General features: G+C 45.3%; 2 protein-coding genes across 3 annotated transcripts; both read right to left on the bottom strand.

Moving 5' to 3' along the window:
* Positions 1–42: 42 nt before the first annotated feature.
* Positions 43–4,153, bottom strand: LOC311314772 (charged multivesicular body protein 4b-like). The gene is made up of 5 exons (XM_084445257.1): positions 3,876–4,153; positions 2,938–3,115; positions 2,154–2,268; positions 1,683–1,809; positions 43–1,298 (listed from the first exon to the last, which is right to left on the bottom strand). Exons 1-5 carry the CDS (start codon positions 4,057–4,059, stop codon positions 1,231–1,233), a joined length of 672 nt encoding a protein of 223 aa, XP_084301383.1. The 5' UTR covers positions 4,060–4,153; the 3' UTR covers positions 43–1,230.
* A 478-nt stretch (positions 4,154–4,631) lies between these two features.
* Positions 4,632–14,630, bottom strand: vapb (VAMP (vesicle-associated membrane protein)-associated protein B and C). Of its 2 annotated transcripts, none has more exons than XM_084445228.1 (6): positions 14,413–14,630; positions 13,169–13,321; positions 8,133–8,236; positions 7,865–7,945; positions 7,064–7,228; positions 4,632–6,724 (listed from the first exon to the last, which is right to left on the bottom strand). In XM_084445228.1, exons 1-6 carry the CDS (start codon positions 14,468–14,470, stop codon positions 6,557–6,559), a joined length of 729 nt encoding a protein of 242 aa, XP_084301354.1. In that variant the 5' UTR covers positions 14,471–14,630; the 3' UTR covers positions 4,632–6,556. The 2 variants fall into 2 exon arrangements, with proteins under 2 accessions (XP_084301354.1, XP_084301355.1); XM_084445229.1 differs by having other exon boundaries at positions 7,064–7,195.
* Between the last annotated feature and the right edge of the window lie 1,684 nt (positions 14,631–16,314).

The raw sequence follows: 16,314 nt of genomic DNA, 5'->3' as shown, positions 1-16,314 counted from the left end.
GCTGTACAAATATCAGCATGATCAGTAAATAATCACAACATATCAACAAACAGTTTTCTTTTATTATGAATTTTGAATTCACACAATCTTCAGATTTTTATATGGAGGCCTTGTACAGGGAAAAACAATCTCCACTACAGGAAAATAATCAAAAGCTTTAATGATATTCCAAATATTCTCATCTGGATAAATAAAACATAGAATGCTAACATGCTTGTCGTTGTGTTACATATTTCTTTTCTGTGTAAAAAATGTACATCATGTTTGAAAAATAAAATAAAATGTCATCCTCAAATTCAAAACGATACTGCTATCATCTCATCTAATTGTATAACTGTCTTCTTCTTCTTGAGAGGAGATAACAGGACAGATGAAGTTAATGGCCGCAGCCGTGCAGTTATGGTCTTCCATCGTTGCATGCTAAAGCACAACATGAAGAGAGCCTTCTGTGGCCCAGCAGCAAAAACAGATGTGGATACTTACACCAGATAACAAGGACCACTGGTGGAGGGGGATGCTCGGGAGACAGGAGTTGTCAAAAATGTTGACGGGACAAATAAACGATATTCAGAGCAGTACGACATTCCAGGATCACAACCCTGGAAAGTTCAGAATGTTGCCATGAGAGCTGCTCAACTTCCATCCTATTCTGGGAGTGCATCACAAACATTACGGAGGAATAATAAAACCATCCAGCCCACTGCGCGCGCACGCACACACACACACACACACACACACGCGCACACGCACGCACACACACACACACACACACACACGGTAATATGCACTGTATCTATTGGAAAGAGCTCCATTCTGGGTTTCACTCCCATGCATCAGAAGGACCCCTGACTGCCTGTCAGTGATGTCCGTACCACCACACAGACATGCATGATTCAATTCAGTGACATTACAATAACTGTGGCCAAAGCACATGGTTGGATATCATTACCTGTGTTCAAATATATGATAGGACCACTAGGAGACTCCTCACTGCCTCGGTTCAGAGGGTCACTTTCCTTCCCTGGGGATTATTACAGTTGATCTTATCTTACCTGGTTACAGATTTTGGGGCAGGGAATAGAATCTAAAGCATTTTAGGCCTTAATGTAGTGTTACATTGGGAAGGTGGTCAGCTCTCCTTGGGACACAAAACTACTCAACTCAATATCCCATAAGTCCATTCTTTCTTCTTTTCCTTCTTCTGTGATGCGAGTGATGAGAGTTATGCAATTACATGGCCTCCATGGCCCAGCGCTGGAGGTCCTCCATGTCGTCTTCATCCTCCTCCTCCTTCTTGGCTGAAAGTACAGATGGAACAAACAGGATGTATGTACTTTAATATTCAATCAGTTGCATTCTTCAAGAATGAATGGGTGTTCTAATGGCCTGTGTGAGTCCATATGTCCTCTATGGAGCAGGCAGCATTGGGACCGTCTAAGAGCCCCAGTAGAGAACCTACCCTAGCCCTAACCCCCCCAGTAGAGAACCTACCCTAGCCCTAACCCCCCCAGTAGAGAACCTACCCTAGCCCTAACCCCCCCAGTAGAGAACCTACCCTAGCCCTAACCCCCCCAGTAGAGAACCTACCCTAGCCCTAACCCCCCCAGTAGAGAACCTACCCTAGCCCTAACCTCCCCAGTAGAGAACCTACCCTAGCCCTAACCCCCCAGTAGAGAACCTACCTGGTCTGGAGGGGAGGGAAGTAGAAGGCACGTTGGGTAGGGGAACGTTCTCCGTTCCTCCGATCTCCAGCAGGTTCTTGTCCAGTTCCTCCTGCTCCAGCTCGTCCAGCTCCGCCAGCAGTTCATCCTGGAGACGGGAGAGGAGAAGATAAGAGAGGAGAGCAGGTTGGTTTATTAGTCCATCTTTTATGGGAAGAAACACGTCAGTGGAAATGTGAATGTCACATCCTCCCACTCAGAGACGTGGGTGTACATAGTCCCTAATATCCCTGCCACCCCCCTCCTTATCTAGTGTCTTCTTTTTCTCACTCTGTTTTTAGTGTTTCTCTTTGTTCCAATCTTTCTGTAATTTTCAATGCTGAAACGCCAATTTTCCCCCTGGGGGAATGAATAAAGTCTTATCTTTGTAGTGGAAGCAGTGTTAGTTGGGGCTCTGGGAGGTGTAGTTCTTGGACAGGGGGAGATGCCTACCTCATCAAACTCCTCCCCGAAGCCCACAGGTTTGGAGATGGCGTCTGAGATCTCCTGGGCCAGCTCCTGCTGCTCTGTGATGTCCTGCATCAGGTCATCCACCTTGTCTATGTCCCTGGAACACAAGCATGGAGGGAGAATAACCCGGGGTCACTCAGTACATCAACATCTTCACAATTTATTCACTTTCATGCAATCTGGCTAGTCATAGTATTTGGGGGATCAAGCCAGAATGAATTACAGTGCATGTTTTTGCTACTTACAGATGACAAGTAACTATCAAGTAGCCTAGCTTCACCAGACCCAATTTGCAAAAATGCAAAGGGTCTGGAAAATCACAGTTGCTTTCCCATTCACAAGGGGCGTTACCAACAGGCGTAGATCAAAATGCTTCTGGATGCAATTGGATAGACCAACAACCAATCAGAGAAAATGCCTCTACGGCGCTCCTCTGTTCCGTCATCTTATTAAACCTGCCCCATATTAGTTAAACGGTTGTGATTGGCACAATTTCTGCTCGAACGGATTCCGTTAGAATGGCTAGATGTCCAGATGTCTCAATCCCAAAGCTCCACATCCTAAGACTATAAGTCTTTTTATTCAACATTTTCACAGCATACAAAGTACAAACAGTCTAAGACCAAAGCTATGATCCGACCAGGCCCGCCCACCCTGACACCCAGACCCGCCCACCCTGACACCCAGACCCGCCCTGCCCACCCTCACACCCAGACCCGCCCACCCAGACCCGCCCACCCTGACACTCAGGCCAAAAGGAACTTACATGTTCTCATGGGCAGACTTCATGGCCTTTGCTGCAAAGCCCATGTTCTTTAGCACCTCTGTATTGGTATTGGCGTTCTCTAGCGCCTCCCTCTGGAACTCGATGGTGGACAGTGTGCCATCGATCTGAGCCAGTTGCTTCTCATAGCGCTTCTTCCTTTTCAAGGCCTGCAGAGCAGCTGAAGGGTGGAGAGGGGAGACGGGGATCTGAATGAGCATCATAGGACCCATGGTTACAGGGGTAGATCTCACGTTAGGCCAGATACTTTGGGCATTACTGGTACAATATGCTGTACGTATGGATGTATATGTTGCAGTGATGAATGTAAAACTTAAGGAAGTGGGTCAGAGTGAATGAGCATCATGCCTTGATGACCAAAGTCGACCTGTCTGTCAGGCGCAGGGGCCAATGTTCACAGTGCAGGCCAACTACAAGCCCAGGACTTCCTGATCACGATCACACACACACACACACACACTGACAGTCACACAAACAGGGCTCCTCTCACGGTTGTGTAATAGGTCAACTATTACTGTATGACCTCACAGATTGTTTGTCCTCAATTTGATCTACTATAGCTAGCTTGAGGGTAACTCCCTATGACAAATGGCACGGGCAAAATAAAGACCTAGATAAACTTGAGGAAGTGTGTTGGGTCGCTGGTCTGAATCCTAAGAACCGTGACACGGGACAGAAGGACAAGAGATAACTTATAGAATATGAGTGTCAATAGAGCTGATTCAGCCACGGAGAACTTAATCTGGTCTAGGTGGCAGGGAATCAAAATAGCTCGGGCGAGTCGAGTCTGGCAACAGCAACGCCATGGTCGATCGGAGTGAAAAGCAATGTAACTAGCTCCAGCTACAGGCTGTATTTACGCATCATGTTAAAGTACAAAACAATAAACTGTGTATTCTGCTGTTGATTAAACGACTCACCTCGTTTATTTTTAGTGCCGTTTTTCTTTGCGGTGATCAGCTCTTGGTCGATCTTTTTCTCTAAAAATTCCTGTTTCTTCGTTAGCATCTCCTCTGTCTCTCTGAGTTTCTGGATCGCTTCTTGTGCACTCGGGCCTTTGCCCCCCTTACCGCCGCCACCGAACAGTTTTCCAAACAAAGACATTATTGAGACACTAAAATCAAAAAGATATAGAAAAATATCTATAAAATCGTGAAATGGTCGCTAGCTAGCTACAGGTAACGAGACCTCACCCAGGCCCGAATTGTTGATATTTCTCACTTCCGGGATAAGGCCCAATGACGTAATACGGGGTGGCGTTGGTGTCCATTAACGGTGTTTTGCCGCCATCTGCTGGACACAGAAACACTCTAATCGTGCACTGACTTTAGTTGAGCGCTCAAGCAGACCGGTGATCTGGACGGCCAGACACTTGATTGCTGGGAATTTATTTGATTATTGATTTTAAATCAAGAATGAGTGAATCTGTGTTATTATACTGCAGTATTATCCGGACTGACACTCATCTATTAGGCCTTTCGGCCACTTTCCCCTCCAAAAGCCTCTTCTTGGTTGTATGGATCTACGTCAGTAGTCGGGCCTGATTAAAGGACTGCGCCTTTCCTCTCAGTATCAACATACATAACATGTCAAGGACCAAGTTTCCACAAGAACAACAGTTTGGGGATGTATGCATTTTAATTCATTGTGATGCTACATGATGCATTACTGTTGCTTTTTTCATCACACAATTGACTACTGTTAATATAATAATTTTACCCATGGCTATTTAATTCTTTACACGTTTATTATTTATGTACATAGAAAACAGTATCCAATCAATGTGGTTACATCTTGTGTGGTGGTCTGAAGCTCTGATGGAGGTTGCTTTTCTATGTAGTGTTGACAGCCTGGACTGGCTGGCTGATGGGAGAGGGGAGGCTGATCTGACAGCCAAGACAGAACAAATCAAGCAAACCCAAAATAATGAAACTTAAAACACATCAACAGATTAAACCAGACTCCAGGTGGTCCCATTTAAGACAGTCATTAGTCAAAACAAGGATATGGAAAATCTATTCAGGGTTGGTTTCCATGCTGTACAGAGTGCAGTGGACACTGTGCCTGAAACTAATTTAGAGTTTAGTGCATTCAGATGTAATTATCTACTGAACAACCATGGTGCAAATGACAAGAACACCGAGTACTCCGATGCACAGATGGGCAGTGTTGGAACCAAGCCCACACCTATACAGACTGCAGGTGTAGTGTTGGAACCAAGCCCACACCTATACAGACTGCAGGTGTAGAGTAGGAACCAAGCCCACACCTATAGACTGCAGGTCTAGTGTTGGAACCAAGCCCACACCTATACAGACTGTAGGTCTACAGTGGATGCTGTATATTTCACTGGCAGACTTTCTTCATGGATCTGCTAAAACCGGACACAGGACAGTCTTGCTCACTCTTACAGATGTGGACTACTTTGTTGTCCAGGAGGCAGATCTAGGATCAGTTAGCCCTCCACACATCCTGATCATCAACATTGAGCAGTAACACACACACCTAGCGTCAGCCGGCATGTGCATCAGGTGAGCTCTTCTCCCTGAAGAGAACCAGCGTTCAGTTCTCCTACTGGACACATCTCAGCCTGGGCGCTGGCTGGCTGTCTGGCTGTCTGGCTGGCTGGCTGGCTGACTGACTGACTGACTGACTGACTGACTGACTCATGAACAAAGCTGCCACACTGATCACTCAAACAGGGCACAGGTTTGCACTATGGATTTCACACAAATTGCAAACATGACAACACCTTTAAAAAGCAGCCTACTATCTGTTGAGGACAAACAGGACAGTCTTCTGTCATTTTAGTTATTTTCGATGAACCACAAACTCCATGTTTGTGTTTTATCCAGGAATCAGAAGGGTGACAGGACTGACATGGTGTCCCCTTCCCCCTCATGCTAACACTCATTGACAGACGGCTTCTCACACACAACGGTCTCTTCCCCTAGTGATTAAAACATTCACACAACATTAGATCAGCTCTTCATCATCATCAATCAGTTCAGTTCAGCAGAAGGAAAAAGCCTTTGCTTCACTGCTGCACATCTAACGGGACACACAGACGAGCCTCTTCCTGTATCTGAAAGAGTAGAAGGATGGAGGGACTCACAGACTAGCCTCTTCCTGTATCTGAGAGAGTAGAAGGATGGAGGGACACACAGACTAGCCTCTTCCTGTATCTGAGAGAGTAGAAGGATGGAGGGACACACAGACTAGCCTCTTCCTGTATCTGAGAGAGTAGAAGGATGGAGGGACACACAGACTAGCCTCTTCCTGTATCTGAGAGTAGCGATGGAGGGACACACAGACTAGCCTCTTCCTGTATCTGAGAGTAGAAGGATGGAGGGATAGAGGGATGGAGTACATCAGAGTGATTAAAAGACAAGATCTGTAACGACCTCGGTTGTTATTCTTTACATGATTCACTTAGATTACCTTTGTTGAAATAGTTTTTTTCCATCTTTACGTTAAATACTCCCCACTTCTCAAACAAACCCATGTGATATTGCCTTATGCTAAAAAAACAAACAAAGAAAACAAAACAAAAACAAAGAAACAAGCGGAGCCCCAGGTGGAGTCCCGTCCTCGTGGTGGTTTACAGGGCCAGCTTGCCCATGATGACCCCGAGCACGAAGAACAGCACGCACAGCGCCAGGGCACGGGCACTCAGACCCTCCTCCCTCATCCCCGTTGCCATGGTGGCAGAGGAGGAGGAGGAGTGAGCGGCCATGGACGTCATCCTCTTCCTCAGCCCGTCATCCTCCTGGGTGTGGGAACCAGACAGGAGAGGTTAACTACTGGACAACCCGCCAGGTCAATCAGCAGCCGCTGTGTGGATAATAACAACCCTGAGCTCTACTTCCAAGGGTCTAGTAGTGATGAACCTGGATAATAACAACCCTGAGCTCTACTTCCAAGGGTCTAGTAGTGATGAACCTGGATAATAACAACCCTGAGCTCCACTTCCAAGGGTCTGGTAGTGATGAACCTGGATAACGACCCTGAGCTCTACTTCCAAGGGTTTGGTAGTGATGAACCTGGATAATAACGACCCTGAGCTCTACTTCCACGGGTTTGGTAGTGATGACCCTCCATGACTCACCCGGATCTGTTTGTTCTCTTCCCGTAGCCTCTGGACCTCCATCTGCAGCCTCTTGCACTCCTCCATGATCTTCTTCACCTCTCCGTCGTCCAGGGAGGCGCTGGCAGACTTGGGCAGGGAGGCCAGCTCAGACTGAGCGGGGGTAGAGGAGGGCACACTGTCATGCTGTGGAGAGACGGGCAGGCGTGCCGACGCAGAGCACAGCGGGGGATGGGAGTGAGACAAACACACAAACTAGGAATAAATCATAAAGAACAGAACGGAACAGAGACGTGTTGATGACGTGTGTTGATGACGTGTTGGGAGGTTCACTAGTGAGCTGAAGGACAAAGCCAGCCTGACCTGCACTACAGTATTGTGGATCCCCATTAAGCTAGTGCTCACATAGCTGCCACTTCTCCTGGGGTCACACAAAGCACTAATTAACATGACCTGTGCTGGGTTCCTGTCACTGTGGGCCGGATGAACAGGATGGAAAACCAAAGCATTAAAGGGGCACAGTCACACTGGTTTCACGTGATATTATTTTTGATGAAATGCTTCAAAGCATCATGCTCAAAGCATGTGATGTCACTGGATGTTTTCCATGTAAGGAAACAGCTACACCAACACTGATTTTTAAAAGCCCTGAACACAGAATGGAAGGATTGAATCCAAATAACAATAATATCAACTGAAACAAGTGTGATTGTGGCCCTTTAACTAAGTGGTGTGAAAGTAAAACGGGTGTGACGATAAAAGGCTTCGCCGTGTCGGGGCGTTTGGGGCACAGCCCCCTTGAATGAACAAGATTCTACTCACAGTTTTGTCATTTTCTAGCGGCATCTCAAACGCACATCTCAACTTAGAATCCATCAGCTCCTCGGGCTTCGCCTCTTTCCACTGGTGAGGAGGGAGAGAAGGAGAGAAGGGAACACAGATTTCAAACTCAGCAATCACAACAATCTGTCACAAAGTTTATGACTTCGTCACAATAAAACAATGTCCTATCACAATTTATTATCAATAACAACAAACTCCACAGCTGTGAGCTGCTGCAGTTCCAGGCCTGCCCAGTGGAGGCGCTCACCACGCCCTCCATGTCCGTCATGTCGAAGGGAGCCAGCAGGGACTGGACCATGAACTTGTGTTTGCTCTTCTCATTGGGATCATAGTCAAACGGCTGGAGCATAACTGTGGGGACAGGACACACGAGACAGAGGGCTCAACATCCTGCCGCCGTCGTCATCATCATCATCATCATCATCGTCATCATCTCAACCTCAAAGTCAATTTTATTTGTCATATACTCCATTCATACAAATCAAGTATGACATGCAGGGAAATGTTATTGCTAGCCCCAACAGCTTAAATAAAAAGTTTTAAAATAAGTTATTAAATAAATATAAAATAAAGTAAAATACAAAACTGCAAAAAAAAAAAAAAAAAAAAATGGAATGAGTTTGGTAGAATTTACAGCTGGGTTAAATAACAAAATATAGGTATGTCTATTATGTATAAAATACATGGTATGTTTATTTCCAGGTGTTTGAGTTTGGTGATGAGTGTGGAGGGGGTTATTGGGTTTAAAGCTGAACTATAGTCAATGAACAGCAATCTCAAAGAACTCCCCTTCCCTTTGTCCAGATGGGCGAGGGCAGAGTGGAGGATGAGGGCAGAGGGGAGGATGAGGGCGAGGCCAGAGGGGAGGATGAGGGCGAAGGCAGAGGGAAGGATGAGGGCGAGGGCAGAGGGGAGGATGAGGGCGAGGGCAGAGTGGAGGACGAGGGCAGAGTGGAGGACGAGGGCAGAGTGGAGGACGAGGGCAGAGTGGAGGACGAGGGCAGAGTGGAGGACGAGGGCAGAGGGGAGGATGAGGGAAGAGAGAAGGATGAGGGCAGAGTGGAGGATGAGGGCTGGGGAGCCTCTGTGGACCTGTCAGTTCCATAGGTGAACTGCAGAGAGTCCAGTGTGCTGGGCAGTTGGGAGAAGATTTAGTCGTTGTTGACTAACCTTTCAAAAGCACCTGATCACCACGCAGGTGAGCGCTACAGGTCCATAGTCATTAAAGGAGTAGTAAAGGGAAAATCATGTTTAGCCCTGTTTTTGATGGTTCAGATCAAAAAGTTGACAGAACTGGCACTGATGATAATTGCTCTACCACCGTTTTGGTCATACAATGGATGTGGGTGGGCACCGTGAAAAATCTTGCAAAAAACATGTTAAACTCACCGAGGTGTTAGTTGGCGTTCTGACATATAATTCGCCATAAAGTAAGATTCTAGTTCATCTGGAAAGGCTTTTTTAAATATTTAGCATAGAACTATTTAGTCGCAGCACATACGTGTGTAAACTTCCGCTTGAACTGATTCCGATCTCGTACAATGCCTTGATCTCGGGCAGGCTCGAAACGATAAGCGCTGCCATCAAAGTCTAATTCCTCTCGATCAAATTCATACACCAAGATCAGCCATTTTGATAAGCGTTTTCTGAACTGTAGCCTAGGGCTTCCTTGTCTGTGAGCGAAAGAGTAGCGTGAGCAGTGAGTAAACTAGCTAGCCTAGCTAACATAAACAATAGCTACCGTAAGTAGTTTCGCTTCCTGAACCCCCTCTGCGGATTGATCTACACATCTACAACAGTCGCGTCAATACAAGTCAATGGATTTCATAAAATGATCAATAAAATCCTACAGGATTCATCCTTTGCGGCGAATTTGGGGTCCATTGGTGTTCTGACTTCAAATTTGCCCGCAAAGTATGTATCCTGCAGGGTTTTATTGATCATTTTATGAAATCCATTGTCTTGTATTGACGCGACCGTTGTAGATGTGTAGATCAATCCGCAGAGGGGATTCAAGAAGCGGAACTACTATATTATATTACAAGCTATTGTAATTGTTTATGTTGCTAGGCTACCTAGTTTGCGGACGATTACACACGCATGTGCTGCGACTAAATAGTTCTATGCTAAATATTTAAAAAAGCCTTTCCAGATGAACTAGAATCTTACTTTATGGCGAATTATATGTCAGAACGCCAACTAACACCTTGGTGAGTTTCTTGTCTTTGAAATTGAGAGTTTAACATGTTTTTTAATGAATTTTCACGGTGCCTCCGGTACATCAGACTTTCTCAAAAGTGCTAGTTTTGTCAACTTCTTGATCTGAACCAATGTATATGATCATAAGTAAATCAGAAGTGGGTCGCGCACATCCCAAATGAATTAATAAGGCAGGTGCTGGACTAAACTCTCTACTAGATGGGGAATCGTACCACCCAACATTTCTGAAGAAGAATCTTCCTATTTCTCAGTTTAACCGTATCCGACGGATTTGTAGTTCCAATGATGACTTTCGGCAGATCTCAAAGATCGTTTTAGGGACAGGGGCTATAAGGATGACTGGATCATGGGGGCAGCTACACGTTTTAATAATATGTCCCGGACTGAATGTCTGCAGAGAAAGGAACCAAAACAGTCAGACCCCAGAATCACTTGCTGTGTTCAATACTCTCCTATAGGGAGCGAGATTGAGAAGATTATAAAAAAAACATTGGTACATCCTGGACACAGACCCCTCTTTAAAGGGATGTGGGTTTGACAAGCCTCCCACTCTAGTCTACAAAAGACCACCTAATCTACGTAACATGCTTGTGAGAGCTGATATGCCTCTCCTTGCCCCGACACACTTTTTAAGTCAGATCCCTAATGGGAATTATAGATGCGGCAACTGTATCCAGTGCAACTTTACACACAAAACACACACATTCAACCACCCGCACTCAGGAAAGGTGTACAACATAAAAGGCCTCATTTCCTGTAAAACACAAAACGTAATCTATATGCTGAGATGCCCATGTGGCCTTGTCTACATAGGAAAGACAACAAGAGCACTTAAAACCAGAATCACAGAACATAGAAGTGTCATTCGCAACCAAGATCCATCTAGTCCTGTAGCTGCTCATTTTACAAAGGCTAGACACAATGTGTGCACTCTTAGATACATCGGTATAGAAGAGATAGAGATATAGAGACACTACTATTAAGACGAGAACTTTTTTGGATTTATACACTGAACACCCTTGCTCCAAGAGGTATGAATGAAGACTTCAGCATTAGACCTTATCTGTAATTCTGTAGGGTGGTACTGTGACTGTGTTTGTGTGCTCTGTGCTTTTGCTCTATATTTATACGAATACTTGACTGAAATTGTCTAAAGCTGAAACTGTAGGGTCCTTTCTGTATATGTTGGACATGGATATTGTAATATTGCTTATGGATGCTTTTTTGATACTTCAAATGCACTTAGCCACTGGTAACTGATTTAGGATGACTTGTGTTTTCTAAGATACAGTGGAATTTTTGAACATGATGTATAATATGCATGTAGAAGATGTGCACCATAGATTATATTTTTGCACAGAGTGAACTGTATCAGGAGTCAGGTGACCCTCTTACTTAGCACAATGGGTTTCACCTGTCGCAAGAGGGGTTAATTGTCTAGCCCTTTAGGGTCATGTGACCCTTGGATACCATATAAATGTTTGGTGTGGCTATGTTTATCCAGTTGTCTGAGGAAGAGCGGTCGCTCGAAACGTCACTCATATAATTTTTTTTGTCCATAAATAATCTTAATGGGAGCTACAGTGTGCGGACTCATATTTTCTTTGATACATATTATCATAAGTAACCTTAAAACAGGGCTAAACATGATTTTTCCCTTTACTACTCCTTTAATAAAGTGACATGTGGTCGTAGAGATCAAATTAAAAGGCTGTTTCATTGTACAGGGAAAGAAGCGCATTCCTTGTGACCTGTGATGGGGCTCTAGCCGTGCATTGACGAAAAATAATGCACACCCCTCCAGCCAATCAGAATCCAGTATTCACCTAGACCAAGGGACCAATCCTCCATATTGCCAGTTCTATTTCGAGAGGCTCCGCCCGTTAGGGGCTTTGCTTGGCAACTATGTCGCTTGGTAACTACAATGCATCAGGAAAGTATTCTATCCCCTCACTTTTTCCACATTTTGATACAGTATGTTGCAGCCTTACTCCAAAATGGATTACATTCATTTATTTTCTCAAAATTCTACACACAATACCGCATAATGACAAAGTGAAAAAAGAAAATGGAATAAAAATGTGTAAAAAGTGAAGGGATATGAATACTTTCTGGATGCACTGAACACAGATGTTGGTGTTTTACCCCTGTACAGCACCCACAGTGCAGGGCCCCACAATGTGTCAGACAATATGACCTGAAGGTTGGATGCTGATCTGCTGCTCTGTCCAAAGCCAAACCTCCCTTGTCTACGGAGGCTCACGCCACAGTTTGTTTACATATGCTGGCCAAAGCAGAAGACTGTCACTCTTGCTGAAAGGAGCCCTGTATCCTCCTCTGAACGGGAAATAACATGGTCCGTGTTCTGGCTCCTCTCTGGTTCAGCCCATGTGTTGGTGAAAGTTAGGCATCACCTTTTTAAGGTTTGCCTGGTTGAAATCGCCAGCTCTGATTAGCACAATGTGTGGGTTGTTGTTTTGGTCGTCAGAGCTTCGTAGAGCTCCGATAGCTCTACTCTCCTGTGGGTCGACGTACGTGGCAACGACTGAGGTGGACTCCTGCTGGAAAAAGTGCGGCCGACATTTTCTTGCGAAGAATCCCGAGCTGGGTGAGCAGACGCGTGATGAAACACCCACCGGCCTTCTCCTCACCAGACTCTCCCATCCCGACTCCTCTTCCGTTCAGGCAATGAATGCTGAGGAATCTTTCGGGTTGACTGGAGTCATCCGGAATGGTAGGAGTCAGCCAGGGGTCAGTGAAACATGGGATATTACAATCTCTCCCGTCCCGTTGGGATGAGTGGCCCGCGTAGGTCATCATCATGTCTAGGCTAGACTGGACATTAGCCAGTGGGACGCTGGGCAGAGGAGGGCTGTGTGCTTGTGCCCTGAGGTTATGTAACCCCTCCATGTTTTACTTACAATAACTTCATCATAGTAGTTGGACACTAGTCAATGTAGATTCAAACTACAACTCATACTGAAATGTATGTGCAGATATTCCAACACAATGGAGTAATGTTGGTCTATGTGTATTTTTACTCCCAGCAGAGCTGCTACTGACCAGATACGTTGATGGAGGTTCCAGCGTCGATGATGCCGCTGTTGGGCCGGACGCAGTACCGGCGGGGTGCTGTGGTCTTCACTTTGAAACACACACTTCTATCTGTGGGGTTACTGAGCTTCAGCGTGGTGGTGACTACATCCGTGAACGGGCCTGGAGTGGTGGAGGGAAGAGAGTGAAAGAAGAGGGAGGATGGAGGCAGGGAGGATGGAAGATGAAGGGAGAAGAAGAAAAAACATCAGTTAGCTTAGCTGCCATACCTTCAGTAATCTTTCTCTCATCCAGGAGGGGGAGGGAAGGGGTCTTGGGGCTGGATCCCTGTACCTAGATTACCTCAAGACTGTCCGTCACTAGGGTTAGGGTTAAGGGTAGGCAGTCTTCAATGGAGCTACTCAATTAAACATCATTTTCAGAACCAGGCTTCATCTTATCGAAATTCTCCTCGGTCTTTCCCAGCGGTTATTCTGAGAACACATGCTATAGTGTAAAACCTCCCTCTATAGTATAAAACCACAAATGTGGTCCTAAACTACTGTAAGTTAGATCATCACCTTTCTGCTTGGGTACACTGTAGACTACCTGAGGATATATATCAATGAAGTCATATTATGTAGGCTGTTTATGGGTTTAGCGCTCTATGCTTTATTAGTTAGCTAACTAGACAGGTTATGCCGTCGCAACACGACAGTGGAATGGCGAGCTAGCCATCTTTATAGCTAGCCTTGGTTTAACTTGAGTGAGGTGTCGCCCCACAGAAACTAGCTAGCTAGCTAATACGTGTTAGAAATGCCAAGATAATGATAGCTGCATCACGAGCCGCAGCCAAATTAGATGCATTCATGTTAACCTTGAGAGCAACAGATCTTGCAATCCTAACGTTAAGCAATGGACACAGGAAGACCCACGGATAACGATTGAGGAAATGGCCAAGGGGACGGCCCTGTCTTCTTGGAAAGCTGGGCCAAAGCTAGCCAGCTTTGGAAAATGACAGCTTGTTAGCTTGCTAGCTAGCATAGGTAGAAGCCGTTGGTGCGCAATGTCGCTTCACTTCACCACAACAATATGGCAAAGAAACGAGATAATAAGGACAAGTGTTTAACAACATATGCAGTCATATGATCTGATGGCGTAGCAAACGTCACCAACACAAGTGTTCATCATGTAAAACGTTAGCTATCTATTAGCTAGCTAGCGGTCAGATACTTGCAGCCCGATTTCTCGGGCCCTGCCCTCTCTCTCCTTACCTCTGAATTTCAGTTCGTGTTGTGGCTCGAGCTGTAGGACTTGTTCTGATCTGGCCATGGCCCAGAGGTGCGGTGCGCCTTTCACAAGAAACTACCGATATTATTATATCGCAGCAGTTGTCAAGTATGGTTGTTGTAAAAGCTAGGATAACTCGTCCTCAGGTAACGTTGAGGAGAATACACAGATGCACAACCACTTAGACTGTCGAGACAACAGCTGAAACTATGCTAAGCTATGCTAACAAGCAGAGGATGAGGAAGAAAGGATTGCGCGTGACGCCGTACATCGAGGGGCGGGTTCAAAGTGAAGGAGCCACGGATGAGGCTTTCAAAGATGGCGGCCCATTCATTCCCCACAGGGGAGATATCTGCAGAGCAAGCCCCCAGGATCAGCTTGGCGCATTGAAGCCACCACGGGCTTAGAGGCCAAGTTCGGTATTGCAAGTCACGTGACGGCATGCGGCCCAAAAGCCTTATTTCTACCAGAAATAGATTATAATAGATAGGGCTAGCAGAGGAAAACAATTTTTTTCTGGGTCATCATCATCATTCAGCACAAGAGACCAATCTAAAAAAGATCAACTTTTAACTCCTGTAACTCCTGTAATACCTGTATCGAGCCGATTTTAGAAATATGCTGTGAACGAGCCACAGGGACGCCGCGCATTGATGACTCCTGTGAACTTGGCGGAAAACATGTCACCATAGGAAGACCCACATACTCTGCCTCTGATTGGCTAGTTTAAAGGAGAATGCTTGTTTTTGACAACCTGGACCTTATTTACGGCATATTATAAGACGTTTGACTCACCGAGATAACGTTGGTGTAATTCGGAGGCCTGTAGAATAAATTAAAAATCCAGCGCGAGCCAAGTATATCCATGTAATGGTGGCGGACGGGGCACTGAGAATGCAGCTTCGAAAAAATCTATTTTCTGCTGGGAAACGGTTGTTTTCATCAATCTGTCTTTATGAATCGCTAGTTGTGCTTACATAGAGCGAGGGCTTGTTGTGGTTTGCCTCTGTAATATGATCTTTAGAAACGTCTTTAGAAACGAAATAGCTTACCCACTTGCTCGAGCACGCATGCGCACAGCGCGCAGACTGGCTATTCTCCTTTACGTCTGTAGGCTACACTCGCGGCTCACATTCTCTACTCTACGATAGGCTTGTTGGTGCCTGGAATATTGTGTGCAATATGCCTGAATATTTATCAGATTTTGAGGATATAAAAGATGACTTAGAATATAATGGACACCGATCGTAGCGTAGAGAATGTGAGCCGCGAGTGTAGCCTACAGACGGACAATAGCCAGTTTGCGCGCTGTGCGCATGCGTGCTGGAGCAAATGGGGAAGCTATTTAGTTTCTAAAGACGTTTCTAAAGATCATATTACAGAGGCATGTGAAAAACCACAACAAGCCCTCGCTCTAAGTAAGCATAACTAGCGATTCATAAAGACAGATTGATGAAAACAACCGTTTCGCAGCAGAAAATAGATTTTTTAGAAGCTGCATTCTCAGTGCCCCGTCTGCCGGTATTACATGGATATACTTGGCTCGCGCTGCATTTAAAATTTATTCTACAGGCCTCCGAAATACACCAAAGTTATCTCGGTGAGTCAAACGTCTTATAATATGCCGTAAATAAGGTCCAGGTTGTCAAAAACGAGCATTATCCTTTAAGGGAAGTAATGTTTATTGACGTCGGCCAACTATATTAGCCTACAGCTCCATGCTTTGAGCAATCAACCTGCTATATAAATGATCATTAAATGTGGTTACTTTAGGAAATCGTTGGAAAAGATCTAGAGGGTGAGTGGGTCAATGTTGAATAACTTAGCTAACATTACCTAATGTTACATTTCCTTATATTAAAGTCAACTATATTGATACTGTATAT

Source organism: Borostomias antarcticus, assembly GCF_949987555.1.
Source record: "Borostomias antarcticus genome assembly, chromosome: 11".
Taxonomy (NCBI): domain Eukaryota; kingdom Metazoa; phylum Chordata; class Actinopteri; order Stomiiformes; family Stomiidae; genus Borostomias; species Borostomias antarcticus.
This window is presented reverse-complemented; position numbering and strand designations above follow the sequence as displayed.

Bases quoted from the DNA above. Each gene is read 5' to 3' on its own strand.
- LOC311314772 (XM_084445257.1), bottom strand. From the start codon at position 4,059: ATGTCTTTGTTTGGAAAACTGTTCGGTGGCGGCGGTAAGGGGGGCAAA. The intron at 2,269-2,937 runs GTAAGTTCCTTT...CTTGTGTTCCAG, and splicing joins AAGTCTGCCCATGAGAACAT to GGACATAGACAAGGTGGATG. The intron at 1,810-2,153 runs GTAGGCATCTCC...TCCCGTCTCCAG, and splicing joins TCGGGGAGGAGTTTGATGAG to GATGAACTGCTGGCGGAGCT.
- vapb (XM_084445228.1), bottom strand. From the start codon at position 14,470: ATGGCCAGATCAGAACAAGTCCTACAGCTCGAGCCACAACACGAACTG. The intron at 8,237-13,168 runs GTCAGTAGCAGC...CTGTCCCCACAG, and splicing joins AACCTCCATCAACGTATCTG to TTATGCTCCAGCCGTTTGAC. The intron at 7,946-8,132 runs GTGAGCGCCTCC...CCTCCTCACCAG, and splicing joins TGACGGACATGGAGGGCGTG to TGGAAAGAGGCGAAGCCCGA.